This window comes from Microtus ochrogaster, linkage group LG4 (genome assembly GCF_000317375.1).
Source record: "Microtus ochrogaster isolate Prairie Vole_2 linkage group LG4, MicOch1.0, whole genome shotgun sequence".
Taxonomy (NCBI): Eukaryota; Metazoa; Chordata; class Mammalia; order Rodentia; family Cricetidae; genus Microtus; species Microtus ochrogaster.
In genome coordinates, this window is record NC_022030.1 from 30901840 (window position 1) to 30921158 (window position 19319).

The 19319-nt window shown below is 39.8% G+C and overlaps 2 protein-coding genes and 1 long non-coding RNA gene across 19 annotated transcripts in view; 1 reads left to right on the forward strand and 2 right to left on the reverse strand.

Moving 5' to 3' along the window:
• The window catches only part of Ppip5k2 (diphosphoinositol pentakisphosphate kinase 2), a 58562-nt gene extending 54964 nt beyond the window's left edge, over positions 1 to 3598 (reverse strand). For all 15 annotated transcript variants that reach the window (XM_013351601.2, XM_026786073.1, XM_013351597.2 and 12 more), the window contains exon 1: positions 3363 to 3598. The gene's annotated coding sequence lies outside the window, so the exon portion shown is untranslated. The remainder of the gene's footprint in view (positions 1 to 3362) is intronic.
• Positions 3599 to 3638: 40 nt separating this feature from the next.
• The window catches only part of Gin1 (gypsy retrotransposon integrase 1), a 25739-nt gene continuing 10058 nt past the window's right edge, over positions 3639 to 19319 (forward strand). Inside the window, exons 1-5 of one of the 3 annotated variants that reach the window (XM_005361344.3) lie at positions 3639 to 3774; positions 12740 to 12885; positions 14424 to 14617; positions 16634 to 16939; positions 18731 to 19093. In XM_005361344.3, the coding sequence (XP_005361401.1) occupies positions 12747 to 12885; positions 14424 to 14617; positions 16634 to 16939; positions 18731 to 19093 (1002 nt within the window). In that variant the 5' untranslated portion in view covers positions 3639 to 3774; positions 12740 to 12746. Of the gene's footprint in view, positions 3775 to 12739; positions 12886 to 14423; positions 14618 to 16633; positions 16940 to 18730; positions 19094 to 19319 lie in introns of those variants that run through there. The other 2 variants (XM_026786076.1, XM_026786077.1) reach the window with 2 other exon arrangements.
• LOC106144180 overlaps positions 17997 to 19319 on the reverse strand; it is a 4846-nt gene continuing 3523 nt past the window's right edge. The window contains exon 3 of the long non-coding RNA XR_001229261.1: positions 17997 to 19127. This is a non-coding gene — a long non-coding RNA (uncharacterized LOC106144180). The remainder of the gene's footprint in view (positions 19128 to 19319) is intronic.

Genomic DNA, 19319 nt, shown 5'->3' on the forward strand with positions numbered 1-19319 from the left:
TCTCTGTGAGTTCAAGGCCATCCAGCCTGGTCTGCAAGGATGTTTGGGTAGCACTTGGGTATGTTTTGAAGTTTCCCAAGCAGTTCCAACAAGCAGGCAAGTTTAGTCATGTACTAGCCGCTTCCCCATACAAATGGAGAAGAGAGTAAAACAACAGACACATAGAGGCAGCACACATGTTCACCATGTCCACGACTGTGCGCTGTTCGTTATTACAGAAAATCAAGTTATCTTCTATAATAAAAATGATATGAAACAGACAAAATAGAATCTCTGTCCTCATGGTGCTTGGCTTATCTCAGCATAAATACTCCTCCACAAAACTTACCAATATCCAAGATTTTTTTCCCTTTATCATACTTTTGACCTTGCTCACCTATGGTCTTATTTAACTACCTCAGCTGTATACAGCACTACAAAATACAAAAAAAAAAAAAAATTCTCAAGGGAATGAAATTACTAAATGTTTTTATATGCTAAAGACTTAGTTTTTTAATGCAGGGGCTTCCTAACATGTTGCTCAACCATGAATGCAAAATTGGGCATGTTCAAAACTTGTCTGAGCCATTCAGTTGGCTATGAGTCCTACTCAGATAACTTGAGCAGCATTAAGGTCGGTTTTCCCTATGGCACAGCAAAGACACTACCACTGTCAATGTATGTCTAAATGTGAAATAATGTTAGGGATCAATTACTGTGTTGTGAATGAACATTCTTACAATTGTCTTTGATTATGGATATTTCCCTCATTTTATAAATATTTGAAGTATGTCGATGAGACCCAAGTATTCCAATGATTTAAGCTCCAAGGTGATGCTGACACTGCTGGGAGTCTGAGAGCTGCTCCACTCCAGCAAGCAAACTCAACTTCCCCCCTTGAAACTGGCTCTGCTGTGCCTTGCCCAGTTCTAGCCTCCTGAGGAAATGAGGTTATACATCTCATACAAGCTTTGGCGATTACATGGGAATGCAGGTGGCAGGACAATTAGCCCACGTTAGGGATTTAGTAAACAGCAGCTGTTTCTATAATTGGCTAACTACGGCTATGAATAAGGAGTTTCTGATGTTATTTAACTGACAGAACAAAACTAAATCAAAAAACAGAAATACATATAAGCAGCCAAGGTTAGGATAGACCTTCTGGCAAAGGATGCCGGCTGGGTTCCTGTCCTGCTGCTGCTGTGGTGACCTTGTTACCTTGTTACAGCACTCCATCTTACTGCACTGCTCCACAGACTCCCCACTGCCCTGGATGAGAGTTCTCGCTCTCATATGTTCACAGGTACTGGCTCCATCCTTTCAAATAACACCCTGGATGAGTCACCAGTATCGCACAGCATTTAGAGATCCCTTACAGAAATCTTTCAAGCTATCATTCCCATAAGTTCCAATAATGTTCGCCACAAAAGAGCAAATTTCCACTCCAAAAACCAAAACAAATAAACAAGCAAACAAACAAAAAACAAAAAAAAAAACAAAGGAAACTGGAGCTCCAATAACAGTTGTTCAATCAGAACTCAAATACATAACCAGTTTTCCTGAGATCCCCAAAACATTTTCCAGAGGAAACATTGCTATAAAGGAGAGCTAAATCAAGCCACTAGGAAGACACTACACAAAAAGTGTTAAATGTTGGCTTCTTCGGGCTAGGAAAAGTAAGCTAGAATAGATTTTTGATTCTACAAACCAAGTTCCATATAGCTTTGGCACCGAGTCCCCTCCCTTTCAAAAGGAATATACATCTTTTCGCTGCGTCAGCTAGTTTGCCTGGAATATACCTTTCTGCTGAGTCAGCTCTTTGGTCTGGAATTCATGGCTATTTCAGAGGAAGTTCCTAGTCTCCTTGAAATAAACAATTGGAAGACTTCAAAGAATGTTTCCCAAGCTATTCTCGCGCACCTACCACCCCAAACACATAGCCGAACCTTTCCTTCATGTTCCATAAATACCTCTTCCCAATGATCTGTTTCTATGAGAGCTCAAAGTTTTGCTATATTTCAAATTTTCAGAAAGACCGCACAAACCGTGCATATGTCTACCATTAGATTCCATATTCTTTTAATTGCTCAATTTATTACCCTCATAACTTTCATAATGTTCAATTTAATACCCTCGCTCTACAAATCACATTGATTTAAAACTTAAAAAAATAGCAAGCTTGATTGCACAATAATGACCCTTCTATTCATCAGTTTTAGGACTTGTTTGTTGTTGTTTTTTAAATAGCCTATACTGCAAGAAAGACTATTTGAGGTTGTGAAAAATTTAATTCTACGTCACACACAGAAGATGCACAGAGACCATGACCGTCATTTGTCACACACACACACACCACTCTGTGCTTTCTTAAACGGATAAATACAACTTTGAACCACTGAAAATGTTACTGAAGAAATTGGAATAAGAAGAACAATGGCAGGACAATAGAATTCAGATCTACTTTCTAGTAAAGATTCAGAGGTTTACTCAAAGCAAAATGTTACTAGGGTAAGTTACACAACCTCACTAACTTAACATTTTCCAGCTGAAACCTTCATGGGATTCTTAAAAGACTGAATGAAAATATATGTACAAAGCATTTGGCAGTTACCCACGTATAGCAGCTATCGTCACGTTATCGCTCTAAAACCAAATATTTCCGTTTTCAAAAACCTTAATAGCGAAACAAAAGCCTGTCCCGGGGTAGGCTAGGAGGCTAATGCTGCAGTCAGCCATGCTTCCTACTTCTACAGCTAAGTCTTCTAGGACGCAGAAACGAGACAACCATTGCCACAAAACTCCAAGAATGGTAACTCTCAGGAAGTTGTCCAGAACCTGGAGGATGAGATCCAAAGGTCATTACCAACAAGGGAGGACGCAAGGCCATCTAATCGATAAGGTGCGGGCGCGGCATTGACATGCAACCTAGTATCTCAGCGGGCGAAGCTGCGGGCACATGGTGCTTTTGTTCCTTGAAAGTGGGTGTGGAAAGCCAAGACAAGCAGAGTGATGAAGACTACGGAATGAAGCAGCCACCTCTCCCCACAGCAGAACCCAAACAACGCTGCACACCTCTGTGCAAGGAGATTCAGATACAAGTTAGGCAGCTCCCTCCGAGCTGAACTGCTTTCTCAAACCCGAGACGTGAAAGGAGGAAGCGACGCGGGAAGTGGAAGAGAAATCAAGCCTGAAAAGGAGCCTGGAGCTGGACTGTCACTCCTCCAAGACCACGTTGTCACTCGCTCCGGTTCGTGCCTCTGGCAAGAGCACGTGTCTGGGGTCCGCGGAGCAGGACAGGGAGACAAAGCAAACACCTAAAGGCGGCAATGAGCCTCCAGCCATCGGGTCTGGCTCCGGTTCTCCACCGAGCTCCCGGTCCTCACCTGCTTCGGCTGCGGTCATCAAGCGATCCGTGGGAGATGCTTGAGCCCATCCAGGTTTCGGTTCCTCCCCTTCAACTGCAGACACAAGGGTGAGGTAGGTGTTCGGGCAGAGGCGGCTCTTGGAGGCGTGGACCTGAAATCTTCCCTCTTGGGCAAGAGCGGAAAGGCTGGCGCGGCTACACCTCGGGAGCCTCCGACACGCCTCTTCCCCGCCCGCCCTCCACGGGTCTCACACCGAAACCGCACCGGCCGGGACAGTTTCCGCCGGAGCAACGCTCCGCCTGAGCTTTCCTGTTCCACCACCGCCACCACCCCCCGCCAAACTCCGAGCCCGGTAGTTCCGTTTCCGGCAGCACCAGATAAGTCGCGGGAGGAAAGTTAAAACCTGCTGTTTGCATTTAGGACCACTTCGGTGAGTGGTCATTCTAGTGTGTTCTGTTATACCTCTCCCTTCCCCTTTTTTTTTTAAAGTGAGACGTAAGCTGATAATAACTTTAAAACGGACCCCTTCGTCTGCTCTAAGGAAGGGTTTGACGAGGTGGAGGTTTGGCGCAGGCGCCGTTGGGGCGGGAGGGCCTTGAGTTTTGCTAGCCGAGCGGAAGCTGGCTGCAAAGAGGCGAGTACTTGTTGGGCTCAGGGAGTTGGCGACTGTGTGATTGAGTTGTCAACGGTCATTTTCTTGCTTATGCAAGGATTAGCTGGACCTTGCCCTCGGGAGCCAGTTAACAAGCTGTCAAATGCTTGCGGAACGCTCCCTCGCTGGCGGCTGCGAATGCTTGACTGCATTCGAAACTGCACTCGGCGGCTTGGCTAACGCTGGAGAAGTCTCACCCTGAATCGTGGTGAAAACCTACACCAAAGTGAAGAAATAAGCTCAAGGGGGAGTCTTAACGCGCACCCTTAAAGGAAACGTACCCTTTTAAATCTCACTGAATTCTTTCGTGGATTTTTCGAACCTCGGTTGAGAATTTTCAAAATAGACATGAGTTTGTCCTGTGCAGCAGATTTTGGAAGTAAAGGGATTTCTTGTTAATTGTGTACCCTTAAGTGAGACAGATTACAGAGTGTTCTGGAGAATTGCCTCCCCAGTCTTCTCTCCGCCGCGTCCCAGTTAATGCATAAATTGTGCTGGTTCAGTTTTCAGAGATTAAACTAGAGTAATTCATATGTCAGAATTCTCACCCCGAATTACTGTGTTTATTAAAACATTACACGCTTTGTGTTTTGAAGTTGGAACACGAACTTACCTTCCACTGATTTTAACGGTAGCTTCGTGGTTAGTAGGAAATGATATGAGGGGACAAATTTAAAGGGATATTTAATCGCTTTAATTTTATTAGATGCACACGATAAAATTATTGAAGAAGTTAAGCAATAAGGATCAGTAAAAATACTTGTTTTATGTAATGTACACGAAGCATGGTGTGAAAAAATTTAACCAAGTATTCTGATGATCTTGCAAGTGAAGTTGTTGTGATGAGCCATCTTCAATACCTTTTCTAACGTCTGAGTTCTTGAAAAGATAAGGATATTTTTTAAAGTTGTAAAATATTCTTTATATGTATGATTTTCTTTCCATTTTACGCAGTTACTGTTTCTGCTTTACATCTGTCTCCTTCTTAAGAACCAGCAGTTGATGGACTACATTAAATAGTAATGGAAGTCATGATAAAGTATATACACTGGGAGGCTCAGGCAAGAGAATCACCATGAGTTTGAAGCCAGCCCCATCTACCTACTGAATTCCAGGATCCAGATCCAGAACAACGCTGGCTACAGATAGCCAAAAAAAAAAAAAAAAAAAAGCAAGTAATACTCTTGCCAGGTCTATTGAATTTTACTATTAACAGTAGAACATAGATATTCCTCTAAAATATTAAATACATTAATAAAAGGTTTTTAAATTTCTTGAGCGATTTTGACAAAGAATGTTCGATTGCTTTAAGCAACTTGATTGAAAACTTACAACAATGTCTATATATCATTTTACCATTTACAAAAGACTTTGAAATCCATTATTTCATTGATCTTTTTGGTTTTGGAAAAGGAGGGACAATTATTGTGGCCTCCCCCCAACATGGTCACTAAGACCTAGGTAAATGTCACACACCTGAAATTCTTATTCCCAGTTGATGCCTTCCAAACACCCCCTACTTGTGTCCTTATATATTCTCACCAACAGTGCTCAGGTCTCTGGGTTTTGTTGCCTGGGTTTGTATACTCATGTCCTTATGTGGCTGTCCTGGACATTGTCCTTTGTCTAATGATGTTGAGTATTTCTCATGTGTTCATTAATGATACCCTTTTGTAGATGTTCAGTTGAAACTTCATGCCCATGTTTAACATTAGGCTGTTTGCTTTCTTGTTAGGCTTTGAGTTCTTCATCAATCCTTTGTCGGAGATCGGTACTACAAATATTCTCCTTCAGCTGCGTTTCTTAGCAGTGTCTTTAAAAAGAGGTTTAAATCTTTTCCTTCAAACGTGACACTTTATATTTACTCCTTAGTCTAGCAAGCTCACCAACATTTTATTTTATTTTGTTTTTCTTTTCTGGAAATGCTGTCATTTTAGCCCTTAAGTATGGGTCTGTGGCCATTTGTGAGCTAATTTTTACATGTCCTGTGAGATATAAGTTCATGGGTGTTTTTATATGGATGTTTAATTGGTCCAGCATTTCTTGAAAATTCTCATTTCTTTGGGACCGTGGTTAAAAATTGTTTTGCCATATCCGAGTGTCTGTTTCTAGATACTGTTCTGGCTGATGGACTGACAGTTATCATTTTACCAGCACCACAGTCTTCAAGTCATCCACTGTAAAAATTCTTATATCTGTCATTTTTCACAGTCATTTCACCTCTTCTGAGCCTGTTGATTTTACATATCAATTTAGAATTAACTTACTGGGTTTTATAAAAGAGAGGGTAAAATGGAAATAAATTGTTTCTTTCTGACATGTCTAAAAAAGTCTCTGTCTAGAATACTTTTAAAAAAAAAAAAACCTGTAAGTCCCTCCCTTCCTAACAAAGAAAAAAAAACTAGGTAACTATGTTAATGTGCCAATTCTCCTCACACTGGGATTGCAGTGACTCTGTAGATCAATGGGAAGAGAATTGGAATGTTGATGGAGTTATCTCATTTGACACATGTGTTCTTTATTTGTGTTAAATGTTGTCCCATCTTCTAAAGAATATTAGGCCTCCAGTCATGCAAGTTTTCTTTCTGTAGCATGAATAATAAAAACCCAGAGACAGATATTGGGGTTCAAGCTGAAGATGAGAAAAGCAAAGCGATCAGCCAGGGGCTCTTACCTCTACCTCAGACAGAAGTGGGAGATCCTGCCTCCAGGAATCCTCAGACTGAGATGAGAGTGAAACCTGTCTCCGCCTGTTTTCTATGCCTCTCTAGTGCTGGGATTGAAGGCGTGCACCACCACTGCCCGGCCACTATGGCTGACTAGTGTGGCTGCTGGGATTAAAGGTGTGTGCCACCACTGCCTGGCCTGTATGTCTAACTAGTGTGGCTGCTGGGATTAAAGATATGTGCCACCACTGCCTTGCCTGTATGGCTGACTATTGTGGCTGCTATGCACTCTGATCTTCAGTAAGCTTTATTTATTAAAACACAAATAGTCTACACTATATCTTCCCTCTGTTTCCAATGGCCTGTAGTAGCCTTGGTGTTAGAACTAACCGTTTTGGATTATGCCTTTCATGAAAGCCCAATCTCCTATTTATTTACGTGCTTATTTATTTTCTTGAGCTGTAAGATAAGCAAAACAAATAAAAGGGATACAAATAGGAAAGGAAGAGGCCAAAGTATCCTTATTCACAAATATAATGGCTTTATACATAAAAGACCATAATGACTCCCATCAGAACGCTTTGAGCAAGTGACAGGATAAAAAGTTAACATACAAAAATCGGTAGCCCTCCTATATATGATAAACAAGCACACTGAGGAAGCAAGCAGGGAAATGTTCCCATTCACAGTTGTCTAAAGCTTAACAATACAACCTTTTAATAAACTTCACCAATGAGGTGAAAGGGCTTTGTAACCCGAACCTTAAAATACAGCCTGCTGTGTTTGTGCCTTTAATCCCAATGCTTGGGAGGCAGAGGCAGGAAGATTTCTGTGTGATGAAAGCCTGCCTGATATACATTTCTAGATCAGGTAGAATTACACAGTGAGACCCTGCATAAAAAAAACAAAACAAAATCAAAAAAATAAAAGAAGAATCCCATGTTATGCTATGCTATGCTCTTGGATTATAAGAATCTGTATTATGAAATCATTGTTTTACCAAAAGCAATGCATTCCAATGCCATTCTTCAGAGAAATACTTGTAAAAAGTCAAAACTCACTCGGAAACACAAAAGCCCTCAGAGTAGCCAAACCAACCCTGAGCAAAAATAAAGAAGGGTAGATGGTATCACCATATAGCAAAAGTAAAGGGTAGAAGGTGTCCCCGTGCCTGATTTCTGTTACATTACAGAGCCATAGTGATAAAAACAGCATGGTACCAGCACAAAATTAAAGTTCCAGATTTGAACCAACGCAGCTACAGCCAAGAGATTTTTGACAGAGATGCCAAAAATTCTTGTTGTAATGTAGACAGCCTCCTTAGCAAACCACTTAGAAAACTGGAAAGCTTCCCATGGAAAAATGAAGCCTAGATCCTATCTCTCACCTTACTTAAAATCATCCAAGTGTCTCAAAGACTTCAACATCAGACCTGAAACTCTGAAACTGCCAGATGAAAAAGGTAGTGAACATGTATCAGGATATAGGTGTATGTGAGAACTTCCTGTGTAGGACTCCAGTTACTCAGGAAATAGGGCCAGCAATCAAAAATGACACTGGAATAGTTGGTATTGTCAACTTGACAGGCTTTGTCTAGAATGACCTGGGAAGCAAACATCTCAATGCCTGTGAGGAATTAACTAGATGGAATTAGACCTAGTATGATGGCATCTCAGTCATAACCTTCATAGTACCTGCTTGCTAGGAGAATTCAGTGTGCCCAGCTGCCTCACTTCCGCTGACTGACTTCCCCGTCATGATCTCGTGCTTTTCAACTGTGAACCAGAATAAACCAGTACTTCCCGAGATGCCCTACCCATGGTTTTTGTAACAACAGTGACAAAAGTAACCAGTATAGCCACTTCACAGCAAAGGGAGCTGTTGGGTGAAAAGACAGCCTGCACAATGTGGGGACATCATTCTGAAGAAGTACACATCTGCTAAAGATGCAAAGAAATCAAAATCATAAATAATAAATAATCCAGGTTTATAAATGGTTTAAGGATTGAGCAGAAAACTCTCAAAAGAGAAATACAAATAAAGCCATTTTTTAAAAAATTGTCTCACGTCTTTACCCACCAGATAAGTGCAAGTTAAAACAAATTTGAAATTCCACCTCTACCCAGTAAGAGTGGCCAGCATCAAGAAATTCAGTGATTAAAAAAAGCAAGCCAAGGATGTGAGAAAAGGGAACTACTACTCAGTTTTGGTGGGGTTGTAAACTGGTCCAGCCACAATGGAAATAAGCTTGGGGGCTTCTCGCAAAACTAAAGACAGAACTCCTGTATGACCTAGCTGTGTAATTTCTGGCCATATACCAAGGGTCTCTGTATCTTTTCACAGAGGTATTTGCATATCTATGCTTGCTGTTCTTCTATTCACAATAATAAGGAAAGCGAATCAATACAAATGTCCATCAAAGAGTGTGGGTAATGCATCTGTAGATTTTCTATTGCTGTGAAGAGACACCATGGTCATGCAGCTCTTACAAAAAACATTTCATTGTGGTGGAGTGCTTACAGTTTCATGCGGAGCACCATGCCCGTCTGTGCTCTATGCACCACCATACCATTCATGAATCGGGCAAGGGGCTGGGGATTGAAACACACAAAGACACACAGAGCCAGAAACACAGGTCATCCTTGACCTAAAATCCTTGAAACAAGAATGCCCCCTTTATTGTATCCAGGGGCAGCTTATATAGGGATAGCCATGCCCCAGCCAAACGCACCAGAAACCATTCCCTGCCATCAGGAACGCCTGAGGGTCTCATGCTCAGAGCAGCTGTAGGCACTCAGATCGGGGGAAAATAATTTTTTTTTACAAAAAATTTAGGATCTGGGGGTTCACAGCTCCCAACAGTTTCAGAGGTTTAGCCCATTATCATCATGGTGGGACATGGCCTCGAGCATGCAGATGTGATACTACAGAAGGATCTGATAGTTCTTACATATTGACTTGCAGGCAAAAGGAAGTGGTCTGGTCTGACACACTGGGCATGGCTTGAGCCTATCTGAGACCTCAAAGCCCACCACCACAGTGACACACTTCCTCCCACAAGATCATACCAACTCCAAATAAGCCACACCTACTAACAGTGCCACTCCTTTGAGGGTCTCTTTTTCTTTAGACCACCATACATACATACCATAGAATTTTGTTCAGCCATAAGAGAAATTTTCAAAAACAAATGAAAGGAATTAATTGAAAATACTGCCTTAAGTAAGTTACTTCAGGTTGACAGATATGTGTTTTCCCATGTTTGAGCCTTTTCTTGTTAGCTTCTAATTTTAGGAGCTAAGTGTGTTAATTTGGGAATGATTACACGTAGGGGGCAAGAAAGCAGAAAGGAGTCCCTGAGAGGAGGAGAAGGAGGTTCTAAGCGATGGTAAATGCATGTGATATAAAGTGGAAAAGAGACTAACCAGGGTGGAAAGGCTTAAGAAGACTAGGGAGATTTGGGAGAGAAGTAGATGAGAGGTAAGGTCAAAAGAAACTAAGTAGGAATGAAAAATACATAAAGGAAGCCTACTACTTTGTAAGCTATTTAAAACATAGTTTTTTTTAATGATTTTTTAAATTATAATAAAGTAACCATCATATTGACCTGGACCAACAGATTGTTCTTCGGTGAAACGGTCTTAAGTGGGAGGACCAGAGGATGAGAAGATAAGGAAGCCAGGGTCACAGGATCTTGCATAAGCTGCTTGGCTTGTGCCAAGCAAGTTTACAAAGTACAGCATTTTATATACAGATTTAGGGGAGAAATGGGACAGTGTCAGTGGAAAGCTATCACCCAATGGGACTAAGTCAGCAGGAGGCTAATCACAGAACGAGCACACAGAAGCCTTGGCACTGTTCACCATGGTTCCATGCAGTTGGAAGTTGGGTTCTGAGGATCTGAAGCTGCAGCTATCCCTGGCCCCAAGCATATTCCAGGTTTTAGAGAAGGAACTATGTTCCTCCTTATATCAGGACCCCAGGGGAAAGCTCTAGTGTCCTGGCTCCAGGCTATTATTGCCACTGCCAAGCATGTTTCTGAGTTAGAGAAGAAAGTGTGAAACTGAATGTATCTACCAGCCACCCATAACCTCAATTATGGGAACCACCATTCTAATGTCTGTTTCTGTTCATTTGACAATATGTGTTGTTTTTAAAATTTCATTTAGCATGCTGTCCTCAAGATTCATCCGTATTTTTGCATGTGTTAGAATCTCCTTCCATTTTTAAGGCAGAATAATAGTTTGTGATGTGTACATGCCATATTTTGATTATGTATCTGTCATTGGGCACTTGGATCCTTTCCAGTTAGTATTTACCAGCCACTATGAGTAATGCAGCTTGAGTTTAGCTTTCAAAATAATCTCCAGCCCCACTATAGTGTAAACTTCATGAGAGTTAACATTATTTTATCTCCAATTTTGTGTCTGGCATGTGCTAGAAACTTGTACTTGGTAGTGTGTCTGTCTGTGTATGGGTACACAGTGCATATGTGTAGCACTCAGGTTTAAAACCCAGGGCCTTATACATCCTTTCAAGCACTGTATCACTGACTATGGGCCCTGTCATGGTTCATTCTATTAGAGATGCTTTAGAAAATGTGATAGCTATATTCGTCATTTGTTTGAAGGATAGTCATCTACTGTAAAATGACTAGTATCTCCAGTTCAAAGTGGACTCATGCAAGGTATGGCAATGTGTGCCTCTGTTTTTAGGATTTAGGGCTCCAAGGGAGAAGGGTGATAGGTCCTAAGGCAATCCTGAGCTACTTCAAAACCCTTTCTCCAAAAAGGTGAGTTCAAATCATTGTTTGATGATAATACTTTATAGCTGAATTAACCTATTTGTAGGTTCTGATGGGACTATCTTATCATTATGGAGTCTTTATAGTATAATGGCCTCCAACCTGGTGGAGGCAGTTTCTCAGTTGAGGCTCCCTCTTCCCTGGTGTGTCAAGTTGATCAGTCATCACCATCCCTAGATTGTTTTAGTGAGTGGCAAACATCCATATTGTCTTCAGAATTTTGAAATTGTATTGGAGTTCCAGGAAGGAGAAGAAAATACATTCTTGGGACTTTTGAAGGAACCGTTTAAGAGGTGTGGAGAGAAAGAAACTTGAGAATTAGCAGCGCCGAGGAAAATGACTGTTCTATGACTCAAGTTTCAGAGAGAAAGGAGGTCTACTTGCAGTGAGAGAAAGGATAGGGGTAAGAGGCTTTCAGCAGGACTCTGTAGAGAGGTCAGCTAAATACCCTGACCTCTTCTGCATTCTGGTTCCCTTTATCATTGCTTATGGTGGGCAATTCCTATTGGAAAACAGCTAATATGTCCGCACAAGGTCAGTCTCGTAGGACATGGCAGCCAGGAAAGAAAGACCAAAAATTAGTTTGGATGGTTGATTTGATAGGCACCTACATAACTGCCATAGTGTCATTCTTGCCAATGAAAATGTGGGGGAAAAATTCTTTTATTTTAAAAAGGTTCCATATTAATGGAAGTTCACAATGGAAAGGGGCACTTTCATTAAAGGAAAGATAGGTTTATATATGGTTCAGAGCATATGGAATCTGGTTACTAAATGGCTATCATTTAATTTTAGCATTTATAAAAAATGTTAAATGTGATTTCAGTAGCTTTGTTTTTACTTTGCAATAATCTTGAATGTGAATGCATTTAAAAGTAATGTGAGATTGTGTTTCTCTCCTTAAATATGACATAACAAAGCCAACCTTTGTGAATAACCTTTCTTTGGATGCCAACAAGAGTCTCCAGTCGAACTTCTGAAGTATACGGACTCATTTCCTTCTTCTCCCTCCTATTCCAAATGTTCAGCATTTCTTACATCTCATGAAAGAAGACAAGATAATTTGTCTTGATGAATCTCAAAAGTGGCATCCAGATGTTTTAGTTTGTAGGCATCACTCTGTCCCCATTCTGTACTGCAATTATCTCCCTCGCAGATAATATTCTGGGAATGCTCAATTCATGCATAAGCAGAAATGTGACAGAAGCCTGAACTGAAATAGCAGTGGAATTAGGCTGTCATTTAAGTAATGCCTTTAAATAATCTTACCTAGGTTCACGATGGTCCGTAGTGGGAAAAATGGTGACCTTCATCTTAAGCAGATTGCCTATTATAAGCGCACAGGTGAATACCATCCAACTACACTGTCAAGTGAGAGAAGTGGCATAAGACGAGCAGCAAAGAAATTTGTCTTCAAAGGTGAAATTAATGTCTAAATCTTAAATTATAGATATCTTCCCATGTGTGTTTGTAGGATTCTGGGAAATTCTCTAGTATTTAGTTATTGCTAAGCAGTTATCTGCTAAATTTTTAGAAGGTTATGCTCAAAAGTAACATAAAAATCACCGAAAAGCTAACTGAAGGCTGGTAAGTGTGAAAAAGACCTATTCAGGGGCTGGAGAGATAGCTCAGGAGCTAAAAGCACATAGTGATCAAGTTCGGTTTCCAGGGCCTGTGTTGGGCAGCTCACAGCCATCTCTAACTCCAGCTCCCAGGGAGTCTGGGCCTCTAGTTTGGCATATCTCAGCATTCAAGTGCACATACCCACACATAGTCACACACATGTACACATAGTTTAAAATAAAAGCAAAAAAAGCAAATATGAACAGAAAAGAAAATGACTTATTAAATTGTAGATCAAAAGAATTAACCATGAAAATCACAAAATTACTTTCTCTTGCTGTTGCCACCTAATGATCTTTTCTTGATTGACCTTCAGGCACTGATGGCGCTGCATTGAGGAAATTAGTTGATGCTTAGTATGTGTAGTGGGAGCTGCGGGCCGCTTCCTGCCACCCAGCTCCCGGCTGCCTGGCTAGCTTATGCCCCAAAATAACAACACACAAACTGTATTCATTTAAACACTGCCTGGCCCATTTCTATTAATGTGTATAGCACCACGGTGCGCTTACCAGGAAAATTCTAGCCTACATCCATCCTGGGTTGGAGCTCCATCGAGACTGCCCTGGAGAGCAAAGCATGGCATCTGGCATCCGCCTCACTTCCTCTTCCTCCCAGCATTCTGTTCTGTTTACTCCACCCACCTAAGGACTGGCCTATCAAATGGGCCAAGGCAGTTTCTTTATGAACCAATGACCTTCCTCCATCAAGTATGAAAATGCTAACAGAATGAACTCGCTTGCTTGTTTAAGTAAAAGAAAGGAAGAATCTAATTGTATTCGTAGCTGAGTTTACCCATATACCTGCCCTTCCCTCCACACTGTGTCATTAATTATTTCTCAGAATTGCGTTTGTTTTCTTGCCTTGACACTCCATCAGCACATTAAATATTTGAGAAGCAGCAGGGCAATTATGAGAGCTTATGACAGCTTTCCCTCCCTTCTGCCTCCTTCAGTGGAGAAAGCAAACTGAGCATGAGGTAATTAGAAGGCACAGTCAACATAATCAAATGAGTGTTGATGCTATTAATGGCAGTTCTGCCTAGAGGTAGAGCATTAGGCTTCTTCCAAATCAGGCCATTTCATATTCTCATAGTTATCACATGCTTTAGTGATATGCTTACTCTATTTCCATTGGTTCCTACAGAAGTATAGCACCTAAGGGTCCTTTTGGTCTTCAGAACGCATGACAATAGCATTGAAAGTAAATATTCTGTTTCAAAGAAAGATTTTGTAAAAATAAAGCTAAACATCTTCATGGTTTTAAGTTAAGCCTATAATAGCCTAAACATTATGTAGCTTTGAAATTACACATATTTTTTATGTCATTTATTTCAGACAAAAAGCTGTTTTATGTTGGAAAAGACAGAAAACAAAATCGTCTGGTAGTTGTTTCAGACGAGGAAAAAAAGAAAGTCCTAAGAGAATGCCATGAAAATGGCACTGGTGTTCATCATGGAATATCCAGAACTCTAACTCTGGTGGAGTCGAGGTACTACTGGACGTCTGTGACCAATGACGTCAAACAGTGGGTATGGCTTGTGTCTTCAGAAATGTTTTATTGTCTGTCTAATAAATACAATTTTCACTATTGCTTAAAATATAGTGTACATATCACCTATGGTGTAAGTACTTTCTATGTTATTTTTGAACTAAGAAAACATTTAAATCAAAGGTAAATTTATTTCTCTTTATAATTATTTTAAATCAGAAGAGTATAAATTAAGAAAATTCAATATTTTGATAGGAAATTATTGAGAACTGGAGCATTGATCTCCATTTTGCAGGCAGAATTCAATTGAGGTTGAAATTCTTTTGCTAACCATTATATCCTTTTTTTAAAAAGAAAGATTTATTATGTATTATATATACAGTGTTTTGACTGCATATATGCTTGCACACCAAAAGAGAGCACCAGATCTCATTACAGATGGTTGTGGACCACCATGTGGGTGCGGAGAATTGAACCTAGGACTTCTGGAAGAGCAGCCCATGCTCTTAACCTCTGAGCCATTTCTCCAACCCCCAACTATTATATTCTTAATGCCATCATGAATGACTTTATATGCTATATGGTCAAAATAAGTATGTTCATAATAAATCAGTCCCAGAATGGATTCTCCACTTTTGTGCCATTCCAAATATAGAAAAATGTCAAAATGGCAGTAACCTATACTCAAATTATAAGTGTTCCATGAGTCCTTTCACAGCATTCAGTGAAATAAATATAAAAATATTTCATTTTAAAAAATAAGGCTGTTTATAACTGGTGAATGCATTTAAGTTGGAAAGTGAGAGTGATCACCAAAAATGATTGTGATGAGCCCTTTCCCAGCTCACTAGCCCACTCCCATTTTCAGGAGCGCTTTTATGTAGAATACAAACACTATCACTGTTTCTATCACCTTGAAAAAGAATTATTTTGATCATAATGATGAAGGTTTGTGTTTTTATTTTTGTTTTTAATTTTTTTTAGAACTTGGTTTGAAAATAATTTCCAAAGTGAAATTCTGGAAATGTTTTAAAAATAACATCATCTATAAATTAATCAATTGATCTCTTCTTAATCCTTTTATCAGTGGTTCTCAACCCTCCTAATACTACGACCCTTTAATACAGTTCCTCCTGTTACGGTGACCACCAACCATAAAATTATTTCATTGCTTCTTCATACCTGTAATTTTGCTGCTGTTATGAATCATAATGTAAATATCTGATATGCAGGATATTTGACACGTGACCCCAAGAGATCAGAACCCACAGGTTGAGAACTGCTGATTTAAATAAAAGCTTCATGAGACCTGGATTTTCACCAGGATATAGAGAAGTTTCTGGCATCTTTAGATATTATTTGAATAAAATTACAGTTCAGCAAATATTACTGAAATAGATGGATGAATGAACTTTAGAATAGAAACTGTAGGAAGAAATGTCATTTGTATGAATACATTATTGCATAGCCATGCATGTTGGCTTAAAATTATAGAAAATGAAATACTTCATGGTAGCCCATTAAGAGATTTTTTTTTTATGTTCTTTCTTTCTTCCTTCCTTTCTTTTCTTTCCTTTTTTTTTCTTCAGTATTTGAATTTACTACGTTGCCCAGACTCTTCGACTATGGCGACCCTCTGGATTCAGCATCCTAAGTCAAAGGATTACATAATGTGCTACCACAGCTAGCTGTAGAAGCTTTTTGCATTAATTAAAAACAAAATGATCAAAAACTTGTTCTGAGATTTATTTGAATTTGAATCAGGATTATGGTCCATTTGAATAAGACCCCATTGAGATTGTCGTTTAATCAGGGTAGCAGTGAGGAGACCCTGTGGTGCTGATGTTTGAACTTAACTAGCCATACAGGTGTAGTGACTGATATTTGCTTGTTGTTCTAAATAAAAGGCTTTATTTATGGGCTATCTCATGCCAGTAAACTTCCTGTAAAGTACAAAGTACCTGTTGGCTGCTTAAGATTTCGCTTTATAAAACTGATTTCTATCACCGTGAATATTTTAACAATTATACGTGTTATCCTTGTCATGTCTCTGTAGGTATATGCTTGTCAGCATTGCCAAGTAGCAAAAAATACCGTTCTGGTGGGACCTCAGCAGCACCTTCTCACGGTGGGAAACCCATGGAGTGTAGTTACTGTTGATCTGATGGGACCTTTTCATACAAGTGACAGAAGTCATGTGTATGCTATAATCGTGACTGATTTGTTCACAAAGTGGATTATGATTTTGCCTTTATGTGATGTTTCAGCGTCCGAAATTTCTAAAGCTATTATTAATATATTTTTCTTATATGGACCTCCTCAGAAAATAATAATGGACCAAAGAGATGAATTCATTGAACAGGTAGGACAACGTACTCACATTTGGGGGCAGGTATCACTCCCAGTGTCTGAAACACAGTTCTTTGTGCTTTATAGAGTATTTAATATATTCAAATAAATTGCTATAGATATGCAAGTATATAATATATGCTCCTAGATTTGTTGAACTAGAGATTAGGAGAGCAGGATTTTTGTTATTACGTTACTTACAATTGTAAGCCTATCTTTTGATATCGTCAAACTAAAATGTGATGATTGAACCAGAAATATTTGTTTACTTCAAGCTTAAGAACAACCAAAAATAAAAATATAATAAAATGATATTAACTAAAATGAAATAATTGGACATATTTATATTATGTTAAAAACACAAAAAAATTATATGTATTTATTATATATTTATATAGGGAACTATGATATTAGGTTTGTAAACTAAAAGGCTTTACTAACACTCCAGATTGAAAATAACAGAGTTATTCAGTAGCCACACATGATGTGTGAAGTCAGCGAGAGCAAGGTGGAAAACAACATGGAGAAGTAGATTCCTCATTCATTCTTCATTTCAGCAGTTAATTAAATTATAAACACAAAATCTAAATTTTACCAAGCGCCTCATGATAGAGTGATCACATGACTTAAGTATCCTCTCCCACATAAGAATGGGTGAGGAGTCATGGTCAGGTGCGAGCCACAGAGAACTCCTCTCCGTTCCCTAAAACCAGATGGAATAAAAGCTTACTCTGTACTCCAGTAGAAGTGTAAGCTGCCTGAGGTTGGAAGGACATCATCAGTGGGAACTCTGGCTCCCAGCTTCCATCTTCCCATCTCTGGAGTGTCACTGTCAGCCTTGTGCTGACAGTGTGGCTGCTGGAGCCCACGTCGTAAGGCTGAATTGCAGATAACAAGGGAGGACAGCGGGCAGAAAAGAGAGCTAGTGCTGGCTGAGTTTGTGCAGAAATCTAAACTTCCATCCTTTTCTGCCACCGCTCTCACACGACCACTACCTTCTACAGACCTTGGGAAATGCAAGATATAGAAAGTTTATCTTTCTAATAATTCTGAGAATTATTTGTAGAAAATATTCTTCCAAAGAGAAGTTTATTAGCTGAAGGTTAACGAAATGAAAATAACAGAGAATAGGGGAGCATCAAGGCAGGAAAATAGTTGTTCTGTGTTTGAAAGACTTACTATTAAAGTGTCCTAAACTCAGACTGAATTCCTTTTGAAGTCCTGGCCATAAAAAATATTATCATAACAGCGATAGTAATTGCCGTTAAATTCTATAAATTCCGTACTCTTTATTGAGAACTATTTGGTATCTCACAAGCATTACTTTGTGAGCACCCCTAGGCAGCTGTGGGTAGGCTTGTTCTCAACTTAGAAATGAGGAAACTGAGTGCAGAAGCTTAGTGACTGTGTCATGTGGCCTCGTGGTTTCTTGAGAAAAAAAAAAAAAACAGTCTACTGAATTGAAAGTTACTTGACCACAAAGTTCGTTTGGAACTCTGCCCTTCCATTTCCTGTTGTACGTGTATATTAGGTGCTTAGACTCCCAAAGCTTAAGCTCGTGCCTTTAAGATTGAGTTAATAATACACCATAAAGTCATCCTGACGTGTAGTAACAAAAAATAACACCTAATGTGTTGATCGGCATTTAGTAAGGACCCAGTCAGTGGAATTCTACCCAGAATGCTTACATATTTTAGCTGAATGCCTGTGGTCAGTGAAAGACAAGAGTTGGGTTTCTTGAAACCTTTTTTAAGCCAGAGGAATTATACGAGTATTGAACAGTTTTGTTTTTTGTATGTTTCAGATCAATGCAGAACTGTATAGATTGTTCGGTACAAAACAGATTGTAATTTCTCATGCTTCTGGAAGTGTCCATGCATCTGAGAGTACAGCGAGCACAGTCAAAGCCTTTCTCTCCAAATACTGTGCCGAGCACCCCAACACCTGGGATGAACACCTGCCAGCGGTTTCCTTTGCCTTCAATGTGACACGCTCAGAGCCTACTAAGAACACACCGTTTTTCCAAATGTTTAACCGGAACCCTTGTGTGCTGGAGGAGTGTCCTCATGAAGCGGGTGGTGAAAATACAAGCGTGTTTGCCAGAATCGTAGCTGCAGTTAGAGAGGCTGATGCAGTACTGGAGAACAAGACACCATCGGCCGGCCAGGTAATTCGGTCTACTAGAAAAGTTCTGTGAAGCCCTACAAAAGAGGAATTATGTTTAAAATCTCACCATGTGGACATGTTCATGTATGTGGACATGATATACTCTTAAGCAAGAAAATAAAAGGTTTTATCTTCCAAGTTCTGCTTATTTTGGCTAAGTAATATGCTTGTTCATTGTTTTTGTGTGTATGTGCTTTATGTAGATTAGGATGTGTTTGTGCAGGTGC